General features: G+C 43.5%; 1 protein-coding gene across 3 annotated transcripts in view; it reads left to right on the top strand.

Annotated features, from left to right (window-relative positions):
- B4GALT4 (beta-1,4-galactosyltransferase 4) overlaps positions 1–19,507 on the top strand; it is a 29,983-nt gene extending 10,476 nt beyond the window's left edge. The window contains exons 3-8 of one of the 3 annotated variants that reach the window (XM_033211161.1): positions 755–1,152; positions 4,279–4,511; positions 7,036–7,223; positions 12,496–12,618; positions 14,890–14,994; positions 15,719–16,001. In XM_033211161.1, coding sequence (XP_033067052.1) covers positions 900–1,152; positions 4,279–4,511; positions 7,036–7,223; positions 12,496–12,618; positions 14,890–14,994; positions 15,719–15,722 — 906 coding nt within the window. In that variant the 5' untranslated portion in view covers positions 755–899 and the 3' untranslated portion in view covers positions 15,723–16,001. Of the gene's footprint in view, positions 1–754; positions 1,153–4,278; positions 4,512–7,035; positions 7,224–12,495; positions 12,619–14,889; positions 14,995–15,718; positions 16,002–18,568 lie in introns of those variants that run through there. The other 2 variants (XM_033211160.1, XM_033211159.1) reach the window with 2 other exon arrangements.
- The last annotated feature ends 5,689 nt before the right edge of the window (positions 19,508–25,196 follow it).

Genomic DNA, 25,196 nt, shown 5'->3' on the forward strand with positions numbered 1-25,196 from the left:
CCATTTTACAGATAAGGAAACTGAGGCTTGGTTAAATGACTGGCCCAAGGTTATGTAGCTGTTATGTAGTAGAACTGTAGTTTCTGTCTAAGTCCAAACTCCTGATCTTAAACACTATGCTGTAGTTTTGTTATTCTTACAGATAGATTGTTGACCTCCTGTTGGGGATTCTCTATGTTTCTTGACAGACTTCTTTCTGGCCCCCATTGCAATGTGCCCTGTGCCAGTGCCTCTTTGAGAATATAGCATTCATTCCCTGTTGTTGAGGACCGTGTTTTTCTGGCTCTCACAGGGAAGAAGGACTTTTCCCTTTTCATTTTCTCTTTGGGTCAAAATGTGCTTCTGTAACAAGGCTTCACATTTTTTAAATCCTCCCTTAAAACTGTGCCAGGAAGGGGCAGCTGAGGCAGAGAACCATTAGGGCTGTGTCTTAGGCTGTGCCCAGCTCAGGTCTTAGGGCATTTGCAGTCTCCCTTGTCTCCTTTGCCTATTTGTTCTGTCCAACATCTGGAAATGGCTTCCCTTCTTGGGTGACAGGCAGCCTGACCGATAACCTAGAGAGTGCTTCTGTGATGTATCGATGCTTAGAACCTCTAAAACCTCTGATTTTCGGATCTCTAAACCCTAAGTGGGAGACCTACCATTACGGTTAGTCAAGGTCCATCGGGGATGGGTTTTCAGTTTGTGCTGGAGTGAATCATTTCAGGATAGAATTTCCATTTGAAACAACGTGTCTTTTGTGATTGTGTTTTAGATTGTTGGAGCAGAACTACTGAGCAAAAGCAGCCATTGTATCCTCAGTTGTCATCAAGTTCGCAATCAGATTGGAAAAGTTCAACTTGAAGCTTTCTTGCCCGCAGTGAAGCAGAGAGATACATATTATTCACGTAATAAAAAACATGGGCTTCAACCTGACTTTCCACCTTTCCTACAAATTCCGATTACTGTTGCTTCTGACTTTGTGCCTGACAGTGGTTGGGTGGGCCACCAGTAACTACTTCGTGGGTGCCATTCAAGAGATTCCTAAAGCAAAGGAGATCGTGGCTAATTTCCATAAGGCCCTCATTTTGGGGAAGGGAAAAACTCTGACTAATGAAGCATCCACGAAGAACGCAGAACTTGACAACTGCCCTTCTGTGTCTCCTTACCTCAGTAAGTATTCTCTTTTTCCTTTGATTAAGTAGTATGCAATTTTTTTTTTATTTAAAAATAACAGGTACTTGCTTTGTATCAAAACATCTCATTAACCCCATAAATATATATATCTCCTGTGTCACAAAAACTGTCAGTTCAAATAAAATAACTGTGACATGTACAAGAAAGTACAAAACTCAGAAGTGTACCACTTGGTTAAGTTTCAGAAAATGAACATACTTGTCTAACTGGCTTGTAAAGTAAGAAATGGAATCTTAGGCCGGGCGCGGTGGCTCAAGCCTGTAATCCCAGCACTTTGGGAGGCCGAGACGGGCGGATCACGAGGTCAGGAGATCGAGACCATCCTAGCTAACACGGTGAAACCCCGTCTCTACTAAAAATACAAAAAAACTAGCCGGGCGAGGTGGCAGGTGCCTGTAGTCCCAGCTACTAGGGAGGCTGAGGCAGGAGAATGGCGTAAACCCAGGAGGCGGAGCTTGCAGTGAGCTGAGATCCGGCCACTGCACTCCAGTCCGGGCGACAGAGCAAGACTCCGCCTCAAAAAAAAAAAAAAAAAAGAAATGGAATCTTGCTGGAACCATAGGAATTCCCATGCTTCTTTCAGTCGCCATTCTGGCTTTAAGATTCTAACTCTACACATTAGATTTTTCCTATTTTTGAACTTTACAAATTGGAAGCATATGTTGTGTACTCTTTTGTGTTTGGCTTCTGTTGCTCAACATTATTTTTGTGAGATCTATTCTTTTGGTTGCGTGTGGCTATGGTTTGTCCATTTTCCTTGACATATAGTATTCCGCCATAGGAACAGACCCACTTTTATTATCCAGCCACAAAAGTCTCAGCAGCACACATTGATAGGGTCCATTGATCTAGACTGGTGGCTCTGCCCCATGTGCCTCCTGTTCTCCTGCTGAAACTAGTGGGCTAGCCTGGGTATGTTCTCCTCATGGCATTGGCAGAGCACCAGAGCGTGAGAGGAGAAATGCAAGCACATTCAAGCTTCACTGGGGTCACATCTGTTGTATTCCTTTGGCCAAAACTATGGAGTCAAGGGACAGACGAGGTAAGTTTTTCAATATGGTCTTTAGTAGTTTATTTCTTAAATATGTTGTATATTTTGGTTCACCTTTTATGTCTTGCCTCTCAACTTATATTAAACAGTAAATTAGTCTTAAGATCAGGGTGCCAGCATGGTCAGTTTCTTGGTGAGGGCCCTCTTACTGGATGTTGTCCTCACATGCCTTTCCTTGGTGTGTGCGTCACACATACACGCAGGGGGAAAGGGAAAGAGAGAGGGAGAGAGAAAGACAGAGATAGATCGATCCCATGCCTCTTGCTCTTTTTATAAGGGCTTTAATCCCACATGGCAGCTCCACCCTTATGATGATCTCATCTAAACCTAGTTACTTTCCAGAGGCCCCACAGTGGAGATTAGGGATTCAACATAGGACTTTTTGGGGACACAAACATTCAGTCTGTGCACCCCTTTCCTAGTTGAGTCACAGTCCTGTATCGTATTCATATTGGCGTGCTGCTTCTCTTTACTCGCGGAAGAGCCAAAGTGTTATTCCTGATTGTGTGTTCCTTCACAGATAGTACAAGTTGAGATGTAAAAATGAGTCAGTGAAATGCAGATATGGCTGATTATTCCCCTTGCTTAAAATGTTCACAGTATATTTAAACAGTGAACTCATTCATAAGGAATAGAGGGGCAGTGATGCATTATTGGGCAAGTACTAGACTAAAGGTGATGTGGTTGGTGATGACTTAAAATGGGCCATTGTGACCCAAGGAGGGGCAGATCTTGAGAAGATGTTGGAGTAGGGGGAGTGATAGGGAGACTAATAGAGGATAAATGGAAGCAGATACTAGATTAGGGCATGTAAAAAGTTATGACAATGAGAAGGTAAGCCGGGGGACTAGTTTATATTAGACCTGTTGCATGAGGCTCTTTGAGGGTGCAAGAACGGAGATACGGTCAGGTTAATGATGGGAATTGTGAACAGGCCACATGGGAGACCATCTCAACAGCTACCCCATTTTCTCTGGTAGCTCGATAGCCCAGCATCAGCTGTAGTACTTGTCATCTGTGTAACTCCATTCCTTACTCTTTGTTTTTAGGGCATTACTGACTGCTGTGTCTTGCCTGCAGACCCTTCAGGAAGGCTCTCGTAGGCCAATTATTCTCTTTGGGTGGCTTGAAGAAGTTGCTTACCTTACCTGCTGTTGGGCAGAGCCCCAAGGTGTCATTAGATACGTGAGCCTGGTCTAAGCAGCCGTGACCAGGGTAGGGCATGATTACATGGAACAAGGCATGGAGACTTATGCATAGGAAGGGCTTATGACTGCTTTACTCAGAAGGGGATAGCTCAATTTGCAAGCATCTTGAGATTTTACAGCCTGACCAGTATACGTGGAATTTAGAAAACAACAACCACAAAAAACCTGAGCTGTTTCCTCCTGTGGATGGCTTTGGGCTTCGTCTGTTTGGATTGCTTCCAGACACTGAGCAAATGCTGTGCTGGATTGGAAACGTCTGTTGTGGTGGCAAAATGGGAGAGTTGTTGCAGTGCCACACATACCTGTTACAGCTGGGTTAGGGAGGCAGACTGGTTTCTACTTCTTTTTAGTGCTTTGCTTACAGGGAGCCAGGGTAGTTCCAGAGTTTAGGGAAGGGGTAGGAAGAGTGCCTTGTCCAGGAACTTGATTCTGTGGAATGCTGTTGACATTTAAGAGATTTTCCCATCCTTCTGGAATTGGGAGAAGGAAAAGAGGATAGACCAAAGTTGAAGTTACTCTGTCTAGCCCTGACCTTTGCTCTTACCAGGATTCACCAGGATATTGCTTCTTACAGATGAATCATAGAGCAAGTTGATTACCAGCCACAAGGAAGTGCTTATACTATAAATCCACCTCTTGCTTTTGCAGCCAGTAACCTTAGTGACATGATGCTCTGGCTATCATCATGACTAAATGAGCCTTTAAAGTAATCATAATAAAAGCTGACATTTGTAGCGCTCACTGTGAACTGGGCAGTGTTCTTTCTATGCATATTAGCTCATGTAAACCTCAACACTTTTTGAAGTAGCTACTGTTATTGTCTGTGTTCTATGTTCATTGTAGGAGGCCAGAGCAAGCTCATTTTCAAACCAGATCTCACTTTGGAAGAGGTACAGGCAGAAAATCCCAAGGTGTCCAGAGGCCGGTATCGCCCTGAGGAATGTAAAGCTTTACAGAGGGTCGCCATCCTCATTCCCCACCGGAACAGAGAGAAACACCTGATGTACCTGCTGGAACATCTGCATCCCTTCCTGCAGAGGCAGCAGCTGGATTATGGCATCTACGTCATCCACCAGGTGAGCGTGGGGGCAGACCAGGGTCTGCCCTAGACCCTTCTCTGTCTGCCAGACTTGGCCATGTGACTCTTTGTCTATGTTGGGTAAAAGGAACATCAGACTATCATCAAAAAAGAGTTCTCTTACCTCATTTATCCTTGGAAGGAGTAGAGGAAATTACTGTCTCAGAACGTGGAGTTATGGGTTCAAGTTCTGGGAAATTTTACTGCCCTTAAAGGAACCTCTGGAGGAAGCCTGTTTTGTGAACCCTTCCATGTTAGCCAATGACTGCCTTCAGATTTCCCCGGAGGCTTCCTGGCCCCTTCTGTTTCTTTCTGTGCGTGACGTGCACTACATGATGAGATTCTGGAATTGTCTTGTCATTATCGACCATAGCTACTCAATGGGGATCTAGACAAGAGGATTTGAAAGAATATTTTGTATCAGTAGCTATGGCTGCCACCACATTTCTGCCCTGAACTTTGCCACTATTTATTATGTGAAACATGTTATGTTTGATTTTCACTCTCTGGATTCACTTATTTGGCTTCCAGAAGCATGATTTGGTAGGAGCACAGCATAATCATCGGCTACTTTTAAAGAGCTTACCTCTGAGGTCAGTGGAGTGGGTGATTAAAGATACCTCTATTTGGCGTTAAAGTTTATTGAAAAAAAACTAAGACATCAGTTTAAACATCAGTGTCTAAACTTTTCACAATTATCCTTGGCCATCCAAATAATTCCCCCTCAACTTACAAATTCTAAGAATGTCAGCAAAATCATGACTACTGTTAGAACTGGTAATATTTCTTTTAGGTAAAACTTTGGACAACTCAGAGGACCAGCTCTTCAGTATAGACTTGGTGATAAACTGGGGCTCTTGAAAATCAGTGTGCTTATATAGCACATCTATGTCTGTATTTTAGTACTTGGAACAAAATGTTACTATTATATTGTTTTATAGCTATTTTTGTTTTTAAGGTTGTTGGTCATAGGTATGATTTATTTGATTCTGAGTTTTTGCTCAGGACAGTAACCCACAAGGTATAGTACTATTTTTATGAATAGAAAAACGTGTCTGCTTTGGGTCTGGCCTGGTGGCTCATGCCTGTAATCTCAGCACTTTGGGAGGCTGAGGTGGGTGGATCACTTGAGGTTAGGAGTTCGAGACCAGTCTGGCCAGCATGGTGAAACCCTGTCTCTACTAAAAATATGAAAAAAAAAATTAGCTGGGTATGGTAGCACATGCCTGTAGTCCCAGCTACCCGGGTAGGCTGAGGCAGGAGAATCACTTGAACCCAGGAGGTGAAGGCTGTAGTGAGCTGAGATCATACCACTGTACTCCAGTCTGGGCAACAGAGCAAGATTCCATCTCAAATTAAAAACAAAAGAAAGAGAAAGAGAAAAATATATCTGCTTTATGTTATTCTTATCAGGAAAACATTGTGGTAACTTCTGAGAAATACTTGTACTTTTATGATAAACCACTTAACTGGAATTCATTCTGATGGAATTTGAACAAAGCAGCCATGAAAAAGTTATTTAATTTTTTATTACAGCTTCAATCATATCACAGGTCAAACTGTGTTCTTTTATTACCCAGTGACGAATCTCTCTCCATAAGGCCACTGGGAGGATTAGCCTCTGCCAGTAGCATTATAACAGGATTCTCTTACAGGGATTTCTAAGAAACTTTAAAGTAGCTTAGAAATGTTAGCAATAACCTCTTTTTATAGGTCGAGATTTCTTGATCCTTTCTGGCAGGCTGTTAACTAAGTCTCTTAGAAGCTTAGTGTAAATTCATAACAGAGGGTAAGATTGGAATTACGTGGGGTTGAACTGTGAATCACTAATACTAATTGACATGACTAGTATAGAAGAAAGGTTTTATAGTTTTATACAGAAGACATAGAGGTATTTGTAAAATTTTAAGTGAAAATTATTTTTGTTAACTGTGGTAAGAATGCTTAACATGAGATCTGTACTCTTAATACATTTTAAGTGTACAATACATTATTATTGATTATTTGAGTTATTTGTATTTTAAAGCTGCATTTAAAAAATTTTAAACTGTGGTAAAACACACAATGAAAATTTACCATCTTAACCTTTTTTTAAACTTTTATTTATTTTTACTGTCTTAACCAGTATTGAGTGTACAGTTTAGTAATGTTAAAGAATATTTACATGCAATGTATCTATGCATAATTATGCAATATATTGGTTGCATAAATATATGAAGTGTATTTATGAAATCAATCTCCAGAACTTAATCTTGCAAAACTGGAACTCTCTATCATTAAACAACAGCTCTTCAGATTTCAAGGAATGTTTCTAAGTTCTGGAATATAAATATGTGTGAAGCACAAAGAAAAAATCAAATGGTCTTTTATTGCCGTTGCATCTTCTCTGTCAGATCTCTATGTCACAAGTATAGTCTTGTGCGTTAACAAGAATAATATCACCTCCTGAATCCTAAGTAAGAGGGGAACAATATGAAACTTTATCTCAGGAGCTTTTCAAGTTTTAATTTTCATATCTCTAGGCTGAAGGTAAAAAGTTTAATCGAGCCAAACTCTTGAATGTGGGCTATCTAGAAGCTCTCAAGGAAGAAAATTGGGACTGCTTTATATTCCATGACGTGGACCTGGTACCCGAGAATGACTTTAACCTTTACAAGTGTGAGGAGCATCCCAAGCATCTGGTGGTTGGCAGGAACAGCACTGGGTACAGGTAGGTGGTCTGCTGAGGGTGGCTTAGGTCGAGAAGCTCAACTATTGTGATCAAGACTGGGTGGAACAAGCATCCAGAGTGTCTTAAGAAAATGAGAAATAGGAAGAATGTTCCATGATATATACATCACTTAAAGTGCAAAACAGAAGTGAGAGAATGTAATGAGGAAAAAACCCTACAACAACTTTGGCAGAGGATCACCAAGACAAGGGAAAGCATTGGAGAGAAATATCCAAGCATTGCAGGTGGTGGCCAGCCTCACCCACAGCGCCCCTGTCGGGGACTTTTGCAAGCTTTCCCACACTGACTGGAATGCAAGTAACTTACTTGTCTATTCCTGACTTCCCCTCTAGGAGGCAACAAGCTGGTGTCCCTGAGTGAGACCTCTGTTGAGATATCACTTTCCAGACTGTGGCCTCTTTCTAGAGCATGGGGAGGGCATATCCTCTGAGTAGTCTTCTCAGGAGCCAGGACACCCAGGACAAGTCCGTTTCTCTCAAAGCCACTGTGAGAAGTGCCAGATGCCATCATCTGTGTCTTCTAACCCTATCCCTTCCACCTCTAAGAAGGGTGTAGCTGCTTTTCAGCCTTATTTGATTACACCAGCTCCTATTCAAGCACAATCAAGGGGAAATAGTGACCCAGAATGTTTCTCTGCAAATGAAACACTATATTCCCGCATTTGTATGCACACTTACCTGTCAGCTTTCCCCAAGCCCTGCCGTTCATGGGTGCTCATATCTGTGGTGCTGACTGTGCTGGAGGCCATGAGACCACTTTGAATAAGGCAGAGCACCTGCCCTCACAGAGCTCCCTGTTGAGTGTCAGTGTGGGAAGGACAGGTAGCTACAGTGGAGTTGTGTTAATTTTGCATTTCTGCAAATAAAATTATAAGCATTTGGTAAGGAGGAGAGAGAGGGACAAATGAAGAGAGGAAGAGGAAGGCAGAAGGAGAGAACTGTGAAACTATCAAATAGTGCTGGAGATTCCACCAGTGTATACTCTACGTGAGTGCGAAGTGGAAAGTGAGTCTCTTGATACCTCATTTGTTCTGGGCTTCCATGTTGCTCCCTCACATTGGGCAATTAAAGAGAATTCTTAAGTAACATTGATATAAGTGACTGTTGCCTCAGGTACTGACTTTAAACCCAAGCCCTGTGTAAGCTGCAGGACATAAACACCTACAACAAACTATGGTGGGTGAGGGCACAGTGCCTTTAAGAAACACGTTGAAGGGAAGGGTTTAAAGCTGTTCCCCAGGTAAGGTGGTGCCTTAATCTCGTGGAACCAACAAGAACTTCTCAGCAGAGTTCCAAGACATGCCAGAGAACATGGCACAGTTTTTGGGGAAATGCAGGTAGTTCACTGGTACTCTAGAAGGAATGTCTGCAAGGAGAGGCAAGAACTGAAGTTAGGCAGGGGCCAGATGACGCAGGCCTTGTTTAGTCTGATAGAGTTCGAATTTGCTGTGACAGGGGCTGGGGAACTGTTGACACATGTTACAGCTGGGGAAGGACAGGAGAAAGCTTGGTTCAGCTGATTTTTAATGTATTGGATGAAGCAAGGGAAGAGGGGAAAACTGAGGGGAGAGATGCTACATGTCTGAGTTAGGGTGGGGGCTGTGGATCCAGAGGGCAGGGAGAGAATCCCACGATTTTTCTCTTTGGGGAAACTTGATCTTTGGATCTAATCTTATTATCTAGGGGTTTTGTTTTCTGGTTTCTTTGAGTCACTTCTGCATTGAGGAAAACAGCACATCATGGCTGGGCAACTTGGTTTTTTCAGAAGCATGTCACTATCTGTTCACTTTTTCTGTAGTAAGATGTCACTATTTACAACACAGAACACCTATACCTCAGACACTTGCCATAGATGATAATCTTAAACTTCCCATTGCCCAGATTTTTTTAAACACCTGGTTGCACCATTCATTTCTAAGCAATCACAGAGGATTGCTTAAGGACAGGTTTTTTTGCTGGGATTCTAGATTTTATCTTTCTATTAAGCCGAACCGTAAGAAGACTGAGCTCTTGGATATCCTGCCAGGAATTGATTTTTACTCATGCTTTGGTGTCACAGTCGTGGATTTCATCAGATGCTGCTCACTCTGAGATACAGCGCATGTATGACTCTTGCTGTTTCTAACTTGCCATTCTAACTGGCCAGATGTTTCTTTTATAACTAGGTATCAGAAAGCCTTTGTTGAGTAACTGACAGGTTTTCTTAATATGATTCAGGTAATTGAATGTTTTGATCGAGAGGCTCTGAGCCAAATCCATGGCCCTCTTTTAGAAATTGAAAAGAATCTTATTTGCAGATCAGAGTTCTAATGTATTTCCCATCTTAATTTTCTGTTCTGATTTAAATGTTTCTAGAGTCCTGGTTTATCATTTATGATTTTCTCTTTTTTGTATGTATCATGTAAGCAGCCTCATCTTTTGTGGCTGGAGAGAGGTATGTGTAAGTAATGTAGGAAGAAGTTGCCCTCCTCCTGGACTACTTGCTTTTGTTGCTCTGAGCAAAGTCCATGTGGCAGGCAAGTTCATTTCCAAGCAGCTGGGTGTCTGCCCCGTCTGGCAACTGTGTGCCCCCGTGCCACAGAGCTTAAGTCAGCACATGCCTCATCACTGTCACACCAGCCCCGTGAGTACAAGTGCAGAAAAAGTTTTCTCCTTACACACATGCAGAGTGAAGAAGTTAAAGTAAGTTGCCCCAAGTGTCTCAGACTCTGATGAAGCCAGAAGCAAATCTTGTTTCTCACTGACTGTGGGGTCAGTGGTGAAGCTGTGGACCAGCCGGTGGCAAATTTTACTGGCAAGAACTCCTTCGTTACCTGCCTCCTTCCTACAAGGAAGTCTATTGTTATTTTATGACTATGTTTTCCCCACCTTGGGCCTTACAGCACTTTAAAAAATAAATAAAACGGTTCCAGGGCCAATTAAATATTTATGCTTTTACAGGTAAGAAGAAAATCCAAAAGCAAAGATCAATAAACACAGAGGTTATTGCCATCTGACAATAAACTGACAATAAACAGTTTTTTTTTTTTTTTTTTTTTTGAGACAGAGTCTCACTCTGTTGCCCAGGCTGGAGTGCAATGGCACGATCTCAGCTCATTGGAACCTCCACCTCCCGGGTTCAAGCGATTCTTCTGCCTCAGCCTTCCGAGTAGCTGGTACTATAGGCACGTGCCACCATGCCCAGCTAATTTTTTGTATTTTTAGTGGAGACAGGGTTTCGCGGTGTTAGCCAGGATGGTCTCAATCTCCTGACCTCTTGATCCACCCGCTTCGGCCTCCCACAGTGCTGGGATTACAGGCATAGAGAAACACTTCTTTAACCCTTCTTGCTGACTTACCTTCTTCTGTCCCTCCCCACTCCAGCTCACCCCTCTCCAAGTGGTCCTCGGGCAGCCTGTGCCTTTCTCCCTCCTGTGCTTTGCCTCACAGAGTTATGGTCACCAGGAAATCCCCCATTTTTCTGCCTATTTGAATCCTTCCAGGTGCCCTCCTCCTGATGTAGTGATACCTCTCTCCTCAGAACCCTGATAATGTTGACCTCTTTTGTTAGGTTATAAACTGTGAGGGTAGGGCTTCCGCATTCCCGTGTTTAGTCAGCCGTCTTGCATGGGGTGGATATTGGTTGTGATAAGCTACCACATCATCACCCTGGTTCTCATGCTGATTGCTTGTTGGTATCAGCAGGTTGTGCCTGCCTTATCACCATGTCCTGTTCAGGCAGCTAAGAATCTCTCCCCTCTATAAAATGCATTCTGATAACCATGGTAATGAGACACTGCTAGTAGATGTCTTGGTCAGTGGTATTTACCTTCTATGCACTTTATTTCCTTTTTTTTTTTTTTTTTATTATAGGGTGCAAAAATACAGTTTCCCAGAATTTTAAGTTGGGGGCATATAAGTAAATCTGTTTATCTTATGGGTTAAACAGAGTCCCCAGTCTTTTCTCAGAACATAGAAAGAAACAGCTGAACTCCAGATTAGCTTTTGGGATGCCACTTGTTCATTGGCCAGTGTCTACATGTTTACTGATCTTTCCTTTCAATTTTTCTTTTTATCTAGAAAATCATAAATATTTTATCGGTCCTGGAACAGTTTGACCTGAAGTTAAAGTTAAAATTCTCTAGATATTCACATTTTTTATTTAGTAACATCCAAGTTGTTAAGCTACCTTAACTTGCATTTCTGGATTGTTGAAATGTTATATTTAAGGGATACCTTTATTTCTGAGATTTACAAATTTGTTCACTGATAATAAGAGTCCTGTGTAACTGGGAGGCTGGGAGGTGCTCTCTTACTTTTACCTCCTGATCTTTCTCCTCTTGCCTCTTTTTGTTTTCGGTATTCCTAGGGTTCCACAGAGCTGAGCCCCTTGGGTCTACCCTTTGTACTCTTCTCACCAACTAGATTGTTGGAGATTTCTCGACCTGTGCCTTCAGGTACTACATGATAACAGCTTATTTCCAAAGCCATATCTATAGTCACTCCTCTCTTGTGACCTTGGAGCCTGTATCCTTTTGCCAACTGGCAAAGCCCCAGGTGTATCTAAAAATCAGCTTATCTGAAGCATGATTCACTGTCCTTCCTTTCAAAACCTAATTCTTGTTCTGTACAGCCTATTTTCATGAAAAGCACTACCTAGACTCTATCTGGTTGACAGGCCAGAATCTTCAGGGTGGTTGACATGTGTTGGGTTATCCAGGGAACAGACTCTGAGCTGGAGATGCATGCTGAGAAGTGGAGATTTGCATACAGAGTGTGTGCATGCAGTGTGTGTGCAGGAGCTGTCTCCTGCCTTCAACCCTCCCTTGCAAAAGTGAAAGTGAAAAAAAGGTACATTCATCATGACACACATTTATGCAGAACCCGGATGCAGCCTCAGAATCCTTCTTAACCCAGTGCCCTTGGCAACTGTTACCATTCCTTGGATTGGCACATGAGATGAATTCTGTTATCAATATCTGATGGTGTGGTTCACATTGACAGGTATCTCTGTAGGCCTCTACACACAAACACCACCACTAACAGCTGGGTGGCACCTTGCTCAGTGAGCAGAGGTGAACGTTTGTCTAGATAGAGGAAAAAAGACAAGACAGGGAAGGCCAGGAGCACTGGGAGGTGGGTGTCAAGCAGGAGAAGCAGGAGGGGGTGGCTGGAAGTACATGGTCTCCCAGGTGTTCCTAGAATGCCAGCCCTGAAATCAGAGACTTGTGGTGCTAATATTCTTACCATTTCTCTCATCTCTTTTGCTCCAGGTTACGTTACAGTGGATATTTTGGGGGTGTTACTGCCCTAAGCAGGGAGCAGTTTTTCAAGGTGAATGGATTCTCTAACAACTACTGGGGATGGGGAGGCGAAGACGATGACCTCAGACTCAGGTGAACAACACAGAAAGGTCCCCTTCATGGGGCTCTGCGATCTGGAGATCTGTGGCTCCGGAGACCTGCATTTATATTTATTCCTTTAGATGCCAGTCCAGCAGGTCACTAGGCTGCAGATTTGGGCTTGAAGGGTGCAGGGGGTGGAGGGAAGGCAGGATGGCCCACATTGTTCTGTGCCAGTGACAGTTTACTCCTGGCCTGGGGGCATTTGGGGTTCAGAAGTGTTGGTGGAGGCCTCATAGACTTGTCAGTGGGAAAGACTTACTGAGACACCAGTGAGTGAGAAACCTCAAACTGCAAGATGTCTGCCGAACTGCAGTTTGGAGACCGGGTTGTTAAGAGCCTCATGCTTTCTGTCAGACCTCAGGGGGTCCTCACACACAGTTCCCAGTGTCCCCCGCAGGGAGTGCCAGCAGCCTCTGGCGAGCTGCACATGTTGAAGCAGGCAAAGAGGTCCTCTCCTCAAGCTTTAGACAGCCCTGCACACCGTGGGGACTGCAGGTGGCCTGACCCCAGGCCTGATTCTGGGCTGTTGGCATTACCCTCAGTTGTCTTGGACTGCTTTCTGCTCTGAGGGGCTCAAAGGGAATAAGTCTGGCCTCCACCCACAGCTTCTTCCCCTGAACTTGGATTTGGGGGCCAGATAGTTATAGTTATCCCTGCCTTGCAGAAATAAGTGATTTTTCAAGAGCTTGGGCTGGTATCTTTAGACTTGTCATCACAAGGCCCATCTGGGTGTCAGGAGGCTCCCTTCCCTCTTGCTGTTGCCTCTTGGAAAAGAAATTTCTTTTTTTTGAGACAGAGTCTCGCTCTGTCACCCAGGCTGGAGTGCAGTGATGCGATCTTGACTCACCTCAACCTCCACCTCCTGGGTTCAAGTGATTCTCCAGCCTCAGCCTCCCTAGTAGCTGGGACTACAGGCGTGTGCTGCCGTGTCTGGCAATTTTTTTTGTATTTTTAGTAAAGGCCATGTTTCACCATATTGGCCAGGCTGGTCTCGAACTCCTGACCTCAGGTGATCTGCCTGCCTTGGCCTCCCAAAGTGTCGGGATTACGGATGTGAGCCACCATGCCTGGCTGGAAAGGAAATTTCTAACCTGGGGTTCTGAATTATTAGATATGTGACTGTCAGAAATTTTTTTCTTGCCTCATGATAAAGAACCCAGGAGCTCCATGCTGGTCTTGTTCCCATGTCTAGCCTGAGAGCCTCTGGAATGTTTCTAGCAGGAGGGAGTGCATTTCCCTGACCAAGGGCTCTACAGAAATGCCTGTAGTGATGGGCAACAGCTCTTCACAGCCCAGCCCATCAGCAGCCTATGTGGTCATGACTTAGGAACTGGACAGAGGGTACCTGCTACATTTCAGGACAACAGTAGCAAAGGCTAATGATAAACAATCCCCATTGTCTTCCCCAAATCTACTTCACTGGGGTGATTAGTAGAATTTTGCCCTGATCACATATCTTCACTGTCTTCTTTCCTGTTATGCTTCAGCTTCAAAGTAGAGGGGAGTCTCCAATTTTGCTTTAATTTGAAAAGACCATCATGGCCTTCAGAATGGTTTTTGACTAATGTGGTGGATAAACTAAGATGATTTGAATATGAAAGTTGGTTGAGATTTACTGCTTACTTATTCGCCTGTGCAACAGGCACTACCCTTCTTTGTACTTATATAATACATATGATACATTACAGAGTACAAGCATGTTCCATGCAGATTATATCATTTGAATCTTTGAAATCAACTCCCTGTCACCATTGTCATTTTACAGATGAGGGAACTGAGACTTTGGAATAGTGAACTGACTTACTGAGGTTGTAAATAACAGAGTCCAGATTTGAACCTAGGACTGTAGCTTTAAAGCTTGTGACCATAAATGGCCATTCCTTTCTTTGTTAAAAGAAGGCAACTCTAAGTAAATTGGGGGTCCTAACAGACTTGATTCTCCTATTCTTCAGGATGTTTTGAAATAACTACTTTATCAGTTTTTTTTTTTCTTTTTGAAAATGACTAAGTATAAATTAACGCATCTCCTTTGTACCCCGGTAATAAGTGTTAAATCTCATTCTTTTGTGGGCTTATCACCTGAAGTTCCACCATTATAAGAAATTGAAAATTTTAGAAGTTTCTCTTTTTTTAATACCCCAGTAGTCAAGCTGTTTGTGACACTCTGTGTGTGTGTATACATTTTCGCAAATGGTGCTTTTTATTTGCCTACTGGTAGATGAATAGGATGGACTTTAAAAAAAATCTCTGTTATTGTTCTAGGGTTGAGCTCCATAGAATGAAAATATCCCGGCCCCTGCCTGAAGTGGGTAAATATACAATGGTCTTCCACACCAGAGACAAAGGCAATGAGGTGAACGCGGAACGGTAAGTCCTGGCTTCACCTGCCTGGCAGGCTACCTCCCTAGTGTGTTCTGTCAATAAGGACTATGTTGAATTCGATCAGATTTGAGCCAGTTCATTGTGTTAAAAGATTTGGAAATTTTCAGACAGACACAAAAGGAGAGAAAGTGGTGCACTGAACCCTCACGTCCACAGTTCTCAATTCATGGCCTCTCTTCTTTCCCTCAGTTTTTTTCTTACCCCACTGGATTTAGAAACGTGTCACAGATGTCATGGCATTTCATGTGTAACTGCTTCAGTATCTTAAAATATAAGCGGTTTTACAAAAGGAATCACAATACCATTATCATACCTAGAATAAAATGAACAATATCTCCTTAATGTCATCAAATGTCTAGTCAGTCTTAAAAGCTTTTTTATTTTTAAAACCAGTTGGTCAGATCAGTGTCTAAACAAGGTCCACATGGCATTTGAATGATCTCTTAATCTGTAGGTTCCCTCTCCCCTTCTTTATGTGTTCCTTGATATTTATTTGTGGAACAAGCCAGATTATTTGTCCAATAGAATTCCTCGCATTATGGATTTTTCCAATTGCATCCTGGTAGTATAACTTAATATGTCCTCCTGACTTCTGTTTTCTCATAAACTGGGTGTATTAGTCAGGGTTCTCTGGAGGGACAGAACTAATAGGATAGATGTATATATGAAGGGGAGTTTATTAAGGAGTATTGACTCACACCATCCCCAGGTGAAGTCCACAATAGGCCTTCTGCAAGCTGAGGAACAAGGAAGCCAGTCCAAGTCCCAAAACCTCAAAAGTAGGGAAGCTGACAGGGCAGCCTTCAGTCTGTGGCCAAAGGCCCAAGAGCCCCTGGCAAACCACTGGTGTAGGTCCAAGAGTCCTAAAGCTGAAGAACTTGGCATCTGATGTTCAGGGGCAGGAAGCCCAGGAGAAAGATGAAGGCCAGAAGACTCAGCAAGTCGGCTTCTCCCACCTTCTTCTGCCTGCTTTATTTTAGCCACGCTACCAGTTGATTAGATGGTGCCCACCCACATGGAGGGTAGATCTGCCTCTCCCAGTCCACTGACTCAAGTGTTAATCTCCTTTGGCAACACCCTCACAGATACACCCAGGAACAATACTTCGCATCCTTCAATCCAATCAAGTTGACACTCAGTATTAACCGTCATACTGGGATTTCTCTTCATTTCTGGAGACTTGAACAGAATCTGAATACTATTTGTGGGCAAGAATTTTCATCTATGGTGTTGTGTACTTCCTCCAGTGTCACAGCAGGAGGATGTAATGTCTGGTTGTGTCATTTTGGGATGTTAGGATTGATCTGTGAGTTTCGATATCGCCAGTCTAACCTATGCATTGTGAGATTCCCCATCAGTTTTTTGCCTAATGACTTCAGCAGTCGTTGATGCTGGATTTCTAAATGTATTATTTAATTAGGAGTTGCAAAATTGTAATATTCTATTTCTGTTGTTCCTTCTGCATTTATTAGATTGTTCTGCAAAGTACTTTCTCTTTTCATGTATTTGGGTACTCTGGGGTATAGTTTTTATAGGAAAGGCAAAATAAAGAGAAAGAGTCAAGCACTGATTAAATACTTGCAAGAGTCAAGCACTGATGACTTGGTGTTTCCTAGCATCCTTCAGGATGTAGTTCTTGTACTTTTTGGTACTCATATTGTCTCATCTTTGGCCAATGGGATCTTCTTCAAGCTGGGTCCGGAATCCCAGTAGTCCTCGAGAGCTTCCCTCCCTCTGCTCTGCCGTGACGAGATGTTCTAGGTTCTTCTTGTACTTTTCATGCCTTGGGAATTGGCCTATTCCCCAAGGAATCCTGGCAGATAAGCCAGTTCTTATGAGGCTTTGATTGAAGAATCTGTATTTCTTTATTCTGATTTTTCCCCTTAAATTTTCAAACAGTATTAAGGGGCTTTTTGTGCTTTTGTTATAGTCTACATTTTAAAGCAATATTAAAGTGCTTTCAGCCTGATATTAAAGAGTCCTGTTAAAGTTTACTTATTTTTTTCAAGGCAGGGTCTCACTCTCTTTGTTACCTAAGCTGGAGTGCAGTGGCGTGACCATGGCTCACTGCAGCCTCAACCTCCCAGGCTCAAGCAATCCTCCCAGCTCAGCTTCCCAGGTAGCTGGGACCACAGGCATGTGTCACCATGCTTGGCTAATTTTTTTTATTTTTTGTAAAAATAGGGTCCCCCTGTGTTGCCAAAGGCTGGTCTCAAACTCCTGGGCTCAAGCAATCCTCCTGCCTCAGCCTCCCAAAGTTCTAGGATTACAGCATGAGCTACCACGCCTGGCCTAAAGTTTATATTTTAAAGCATTATTAAATGACTTTTTGCCCTTTTGGTAGAGTCAACCACTCCAACAAAATAGCTGTTTCTGTTTTCTACGTTTTTCTAGTCATTGTCCATAGGTGTGCATTTTTCTCTTTATATTAAAAAATTAATTATTGAATAGATACAAGAGTGCTCCTAAATTGTATGAAAAGTGTGAAGATTCTTGATGCCATGAGCACTGCTGGTATCTCCCACCCCCACTCTGAGTGCATGACCTGTGTGGTCCTCCCTAATCCTGTAGTCTCCCCCTTTGCATCTCCCCTATCCACCTACCCGGGTAACACCTCTCTGAATTTTTGTGATAAGTATTTGTGATAATGATAGTTATTTCTGCTGTTTCTTGGTTTTCTTGTTTTCCCATATGTTTGTATCCCTAAACAAAAGATTGCTTAGTTCTGCATGTTTTTCAACTTTATGTAAATGAAATCACACTGCATTTATTCTTGTCTGACTTTATTTAGCTGAACGTGATGCATCTGATCCCCATCCCTATTGTCATGGGTAACCAGCATTTATTGTTTTCCCTGCTGCGCAAGTAGAACCTATTCAGTTCACTGCCCGCTTGTCTTCCCAGATTCCATGGCTCTGGTCACACTAGTGACTTCTTTAAATGCATCCTGCTCTTTTGCGAGTCTGTGCATCTTGCCCAGGGTGGTCTCTCTGCCTGGAGTGCTCTTTCCTTCACCTTCTTCACTTGTTGAATTTCTCTGTTTAACCTTACTGAAATTTCCCTTCTCCCTGATGCCTCGCCAGACTTCCTCATTAGGTTTGGTCGCCCTTCATTCATCCTCATCTACATACATTCCAAAATTTTTGGAGGCTTGTGAAAGCTATGTACCCACCTACAGACACAAACTTTCCTCATAACACAGGAAGATTCAGAGATCCCCTGAAGCTTGGCTGAGGATCAGTTAGCAGTGGATGGCACATACCCTGTTGTATCTGTGTTCCTTGCACATCCTTCTGTCCTGTAGACTAGAGGCTCACTGAGTGCCGTGACCCTTTTCATCATGGGTCCCTGGGTTCTCACATGTAGTCTGACACATGAATACATGGCTATCACGTCTGTCGCCTTCAATGGGGAAAACAAACTTTGTAATAGTAGGAAACACAACAGGTACAATAATTTACAAAAATATGTTTGCTACATTTCGGGGCAAGGCAAAATGCAGTGGAGACATACATTAAATTCTTGTCTTATCATTCACATTTGTTCTTTTTATCTTTAGGATGAAGCTCTTACACCAAGTGTCACGAGTCTGGAGAACAGATGGGTTGAGTAGTTGTTCTTATAAATTAGTATCCGTGGAACACAACCCTTTGTATGTCAACATCACAGTGGATTTCTGGTCTGGTGCATGATCCTGGATCTTTTGGTGATGTTTGGAAGAACTGATTCTTTGGTTGCAATAATTTTGGCCTAGAGACTTCCAATAGTAGCACACATTAAGAACCTGTTTCAGGTCATTGTTGGGCTGAATTTTTCCTTTTTGTATTTTCTTAGCAGAGCTCCTGGTGATGTGGAGTATAAAACAGTTGTAACAAGACAGCTTTCTTAGTCGTTTTGATCATGAGGGTTAACTATTGTAATATGGATACTTGAAGGACTTTATATAAAACGATGACTCACAGGATAAAATGAGTGCGATTTGAGGACTCTGGTTGAAGGAGATTTATTTAAATTTGAAGTGATATGTAATGGGATAAAAGGCCACAGGAAATAAGACTGCTGAATGTCTGAGAGAACCAGAGTTGTTCTTGTCCAGTGTAGAAAGGTACGAAGACACAATACTGTTATTCATTTATCCTGTACAATCGTCTGTGAAGTGGTGGGTCCCAGGTGAGAAGAAGGCCACAAAAGAGGGGAGAAAACGTGACGAATCACGATGCAGTGAACTTGGGAATGAAGAGGTAGCAGGAGGGCAGAGTATCTCCTGCAGAGGCAGCAGCAGCTGAGCTGGTTGCAGCTGCTGATAGCCTGCAGGGGAGGCACCTGCCCAGGTATGCCTTCCAGTGTTGCCCACCAGAGGACACATTATCTATTAGTTTTTAGAGTTTTTGTAAAATGATTTTGTACAAGTAGGATATGAATTAGCAGTTTACAAGTTTACATATTAACTGATCATCAGTACGTCTATCAAATACCTCTGTAGTAAAATGTGAAAAAACTTTGAGCGTTCCTTCGTGTTTTTTTATCTTTGAGGCCTACAGATACATTCATTTCAGTATCCATAATTCTAAAGAGGTTAAAAACAGAACAAATGAAGCAAAGCCCTCCACTCCCTCTGTCTCCCATCCTTCTGTCCCTCTCTCTTGTTCGTCTCATGTGTGGCCTCCTTGTGGAACCAGCTCCAGTCTTAGGATAGGCCCATCTGTGTCTCACTCCCGGGGCACCTCCATGAATGCATTATGCTTATCACGCAAGCCCTGGGGGTTCTCAATCCATGATTATTGTAAGACACCTCAACAGTTAAACTTTAACATGAATGAGTGCCAGCCAGGAAGTTTAAATAATATCTAATCCTTCCCAAGCAGGGAGAGGGAGTAGGAAGGTTTGGTGCTAAGAAAAAACAAGAGTTATCACCACCCAAATGGGGAAAGAGAATTTGAAAGGGCAATACACTTTATAGACATGACAGGTTTACCTAGGGCTGGCTTGGTTTTGGTTTAGCTTTTAACTCAGCACAGGGAGCAAAAGAGCAAAAGTGGTTTTATTTTCTTTTCTTTTTTTTTTTTTTTTGGCAACAGGGTCTTGCTCTGTCACCCAGGCTGGAGTGTGGAGGTGCAGTCTCGGCTTCCTGCAGCCTCCACTCCCCAGGCCCAAGTGACAATCCTCCCACCTCAGCCTCCCGAATAGCTGGGGCCATAGGCGCTCACCACCACTCCCAGCTATTTTTTTGTCTTTTTAGTAGAGTTGGGGTCTCACGGTGTTGCCCAGGCTTGTCTTGAACTCTAGAACTCAAAATCAATCCGCCTGCCTGGGGTGCCCAAAGTGCTGGGATTACAGGTGTGAGCCACAGTGCCCGGCCATGGTTTTTCTTTACTTAGCAGAGAAATACTCAGGGTTTTCATGTTTTTTGCTCAAACTTTGTAAAGGAGCTTCTTTCTTGGGAGAGTTGCTAATGGGGCTGTATTGAGTGTATTGAGTAAATCTCCCCCTCACTGTCCCTTCTCTTTTCTATAGAACCTTTCTCTAGAGCTCTGTCCCAATTTGCTTGACCATGACCATATTAACAGATGGTAATTGAGAGGTTGTAGGTCCCTCCCTCATCATGGTTGGGAAGGGCAATGGAAGAGAATGGTGTGTGCAAGGAATTTGAAGATCTGTATTTGAGAACTCAATTTCTTACTCAATGGAAATGGAACATAGCTAGTACCATGCAGAAATTCTCTGGTTTTTTTTGACATCTGCAGTTTTTCAGTGTTGGAAATGACCAAACGATGCCTTTTACTTTTCTTCAGGTAATTCTTCCAACCAAGATAATCTAAAAGTCCCTTAAATGACTTGTTATGAAACTTCTTGAGATGGAAGATAGATTTTTAAGACCTTGACACTGCCACTGTGGCACTTTCCCTGCACTGGAGCATCAAAGACTGGTGACATGGGGCATGAAGCTGCCTGCCCATTCACTGCTGCCTCCCTCCATGCTCTTGCCTCCCCGCTGGGCAGGGGGTTAGGCTTTCCAGTTCCTGCCCTATACATTTTTTCATAGTTGCCACAAAGAGGCCTACCGTTTTAAATATTGTAGAGATAGCTATGCCTACTATAATTTCTAAGGATTATATGGGGGCAGGCTATTTGGATATCACAACTGCCTAACACAAAGAGTGTGTTACTTTGAAGTTTTTATTGATTTTTTTTTCCTCACCTATATGGCATTCATTTCTATAGTGCTTTACAGTTTGTGATATCTTTACACACACATTATTGATGCTGCTGACTTTTTTTTTTTTTTTTTGAGACAAGAGTCTCACTCTGTCACCGAGGCTGGAGTGCAGTGGCACAATCTCGGCTCACTGTAGCCTCCACCTGCCGGGTTCAAGTGATTCTGCCTCAGCCTCTCAAGTAGCTGGGACTACAGGCATGCCTCACCATGCTCTGCTAATTTTTGTATTTTTAGTAGAGACGGAGTTTCACCATGTTGGCCGGGCTGGTCTCGAACTCCTGACCTCAGGTGATCTGCCTGCCTTGGCCTCCCAAAATGCTGGGACTGCAGGTGTGAGCCACTGTGCCTGGCCGATGCTTCTGACTCTTGAGATAAGAGGGTAGACGAGTAAGTAGAGGTCCCAGCCAGGAGAGTGACTTGCCAGGAGTCTCACAGGCAGCAAATGGCAGAGTCAGAGCCAAACTGAGGCCGTCTGACTTTCAAGACCATTACACCATATTGCCGCCTTCTTGGCTTCTCTTATTCTTTGCAGTAATTTTCCTGAATGTATGTCCTTGTCGGAATTCCTGCAGAGGGTTAGTATGGGCTGGACCCTGAAAAGTGCATTCCTGTTCTCAGCTGCTCTCAGAACTTTGTCCCCAACTCCCTCCCTAGTTTTTCTGCCCTTACCCCCGTCACTTCCACTCAAGCCCCAATGGATAGATTTCCTGGGAGCCCCAAAATTCTCTGTGAATGGACTTGAGTGAGATAAAAGGCATTTTCTCCCAGACTTGAAATTGACTTTCCCCAATCCTATTCATATATGCAGTCCCTACCAAAAACCATTAACATATTCTGCAAGATGAAGCATATTCAGGTACATTTCATAAGTTCCTTTTCACCAATCACATTCTATAACTTAAAAAAAAACCCTCTATCCTTAGTGCCTTCCATATTTTATGCTATTTCTACCATTGTTGATTTTTTTGTATATGCATAACCATCTTATACCTGCTGAGAGGGCATGATCATTCTAAAAATATACTCCACCCCTAGGAAGTACACCTGTACAGGTAAAGGCTCCATTGTTCCACTGATAATTTTTAAGATTTAAATAAAATTATCAAACCTTGTGTGCCCATGTGTGGAGTATATGTGTGTGTGTGAGAGAGAGAGAGAGAGAAAGAGAGAATGAGAGAGAGATGTGGGGGCTTGGAGCAGAGGTTGGTGAAGGGTGGGACATAATAAACTAAGTGCTTGCTCTGTATCAGTTTCCCTGATATAACTTCCTGATTGGCATTTCTTATAGGCTGATGCACACTTTACGTATCTTACTGAATCCTCCCAGTCCCGTGGGAGGAGAGACCAGTTTCTCTGAAGCAGGCTCCAAGAAGCTAAGTGACTTGTCAGAGAGCTGGGATTTGGAGCCAAGTACTTTGACTCCAAAGTTCATGTTCTTAACCACTTCATGGTGATGGATAAGTAAATACACCTACACCAGGGAGGAATAAATAAACCTTATTTCCTTGAGGAAATAAGGATGGGAAAACTAACTTGGAGAGTGTCAATGTCTTTCAGCCAACCCCCCCCCCAGGAACACATTGCAGATAAATTAATTGGGTTAGAGTTGATCAAAGGGTACAAAATTTCAGTGGAGGAATAAATTCAAGAGCTCTATTTGGAAAAAAATTGGGATTGTGACTAGTTGCAATCGTTGCAGTGAGTGAGAACACACCATGGGGGATCCATGAAGCCACTCAGTAGAAGGAAGTTAGAACTATTACAGCATTTGGGCTTTGGTTGGGTCATTTGGGGGAGGGTCCAAGAAAGGGTTTGCTGTGTTGGATATTATCAGAAAGCAGGGACAAGTCCGTGGTTGTGTATTTCAGTAAGTTTTATTTGTTGGGAGGGAGACTAGCAAGAGAATAAAGCTGTAATTGGGAAGACATAGCAGTCACTAATTTTAGCCAAGAAAGCAGGTGTTTGGTTTTTTGTGGGTGGCACAGTGACCTTGTTTTTGTGCGTAGACAAAATTATGCAGTGGCCTTGGCTTGCCTCATTTTATCATGGTCTCAGAGTGACCCTATGAGGCTGGTATTCTGTGAGATTGTTTATTTCTAACGGGAGAATAGTTGAGCCTAATTGTGAGTGCCTCACCAGCTTCTGTTGCTCTGTTCTTTTTTCAAGAGGAACTCAGGGTAGAAACCTCTAGATAGTAGGGCATGACAGTACCATTTCTCCAAACTCCAGGATTTGGCCATTTGTGTCTTCACAATGTGGAGTGGGAGGGTGTGCTGGGGGAAGGGTTGGTTGAAGAAGGGTATGGGATCTCTGTGTTTCTCGGCAAGGCTGCGTTTCTCTGCAATGTTTCTGGATCCCTTCATGGGATCTGGCCACTTGAGCCTTATAATACAATAGCAAACACAATAGTCTACAGCTACCCTCCTTTGGGGTTCTTTGATTCGGTCTCACTTGTACAAGCTGAGAAGGAACTGGGAGAGGCATTAGAGGAAATACTAGACCCAGAAGGAGAAAGGAAATTGTTCCATCAATAGAAAGGAGAAACCAGCTTAGTTTCTAATTCCTCAACCACAACACAGGTTGTCAGATTGGTTGGGGTGGGGGTGTGAGATTGAGAGGAGATTAGATTTTCAAGTTCACATGACTAGTATTCCTTTTCTTTATGGGTAGCCAGAAAATATCTGATCTTGTACTTAAAATAGAAGCAGTTCCTGTTTATTCCAGCTGATGTAGACAAAGAAAAGCTACAAGGCTGACAAGTAGGAGCAGTGGGCTTGTAAACATTAAATGACAAACTGTTTGCCTGCCAGGAGCCTGTGGAGCAATCTAGGGAGGGAAATGGCCAGCCAAGAGAGCATGATGATCTGCCTGGTGTTGCAATCAAGTAAAACTTGCGCAAATTAGCCTGACACATTTTTGGTGTTAGGTAGTAATTATTCTTTGCCCACCTGATAAGCAGGCCAACTGTTGAAGAAGGAAACTTCACAAGAGAGTTGTGTCTGGGCCTGTCTCATGCTCAGCAAGCTGCCAGGTCCCTAGAGCCAAGCCGCCTGGCTCTTCTTTGCCTCCCTGGTTTGCTGGGGCTGGGGCTGGGGCTGAGCCTGGGCCTGCCTGAGCGTTGGCTTGGGGCCACTTCCAGTCCCTGGAGCCAGAAGGAAGAGGGGCAAGGCTGGGACTCCAGGGAAGGGGGAGGGAGATGGGAGCAGGAATTGGGCAGAACAGAAACCGTCCTGAGGTCAAAACAGGAGAGCCCTGTAGAGGGAAGCGCAGGAGTCCTGAATGGCCGGACTCTGCAGGGTGATCCTCAGACCTCGTTTCTGTCTTAGCTGAAAAGTGTGTCCTCCTCAAGTGTTGGAGCCTCAGGACATAGTGGGTACCTGTGTTTAGGACCTCATTTTTTCTTGGAAGGAGCAGAGCCTACCTCCATTTAGAGCAGACTTTGCACCTTCTATAAAGGAGGAGGCTGAGGCTCCAGGAAGGAAGCTACCTGGAGAGGGGCCAGGGGGCAGGGGCTCACTGAAGGCCCTTTCTCTTTTAGTTATTGCTTGGTAAGGAAGTCAGGGGATAAGATTGAAGGAGCAGCAGGTGGGCCATCTTGTCCCACAATGGCTCTTTCACGCTGCCACTGCTGTGCTGGAATCCACCAACTAGAGATCAACCTCAGTTATCAAGAACATGTCATAGAGATTGAGAGAGTGGACATGAGTTGTCACCCACTCCTTAGTATGAATTGGTTTCCAAAAAGGCCTTCCCCTGACCTAGCCGAGATCCAATCATAAGACGGGAATTTTGCATGTAGAGAGAATCTTGGAGCATGAAGCCCTGCAAGGGAAGCTGGGAGTGGGTTTGGGGCAGGAATTGCTTAGGCAGTGGGGAGATGAGGGCACTGGAAAGTCCAGTGAGTGGTGGAGGCAAAAGGCACCAGAATACACAGGGGAGAGTGTGGGGAGGGAGATGAGAGCACAGCTGT

Source organism: Trachypithecus francoisi, unplaced genomic scaffold (assembly GCF_009764315.1).
Source record: "Trachypithecus francoisi isolate TF-2019V2 unplaced genomic scaffold, Tfra_2.0 Lachesis_group0, whole genome shotgun sequence".
NCBI classification, from domain to species: Eukaryota; Metazoa; Chordata; class Mammalia; order Primates; family Cercopithecidae; genus Trachypithecus; species Trachypithecus francoisi.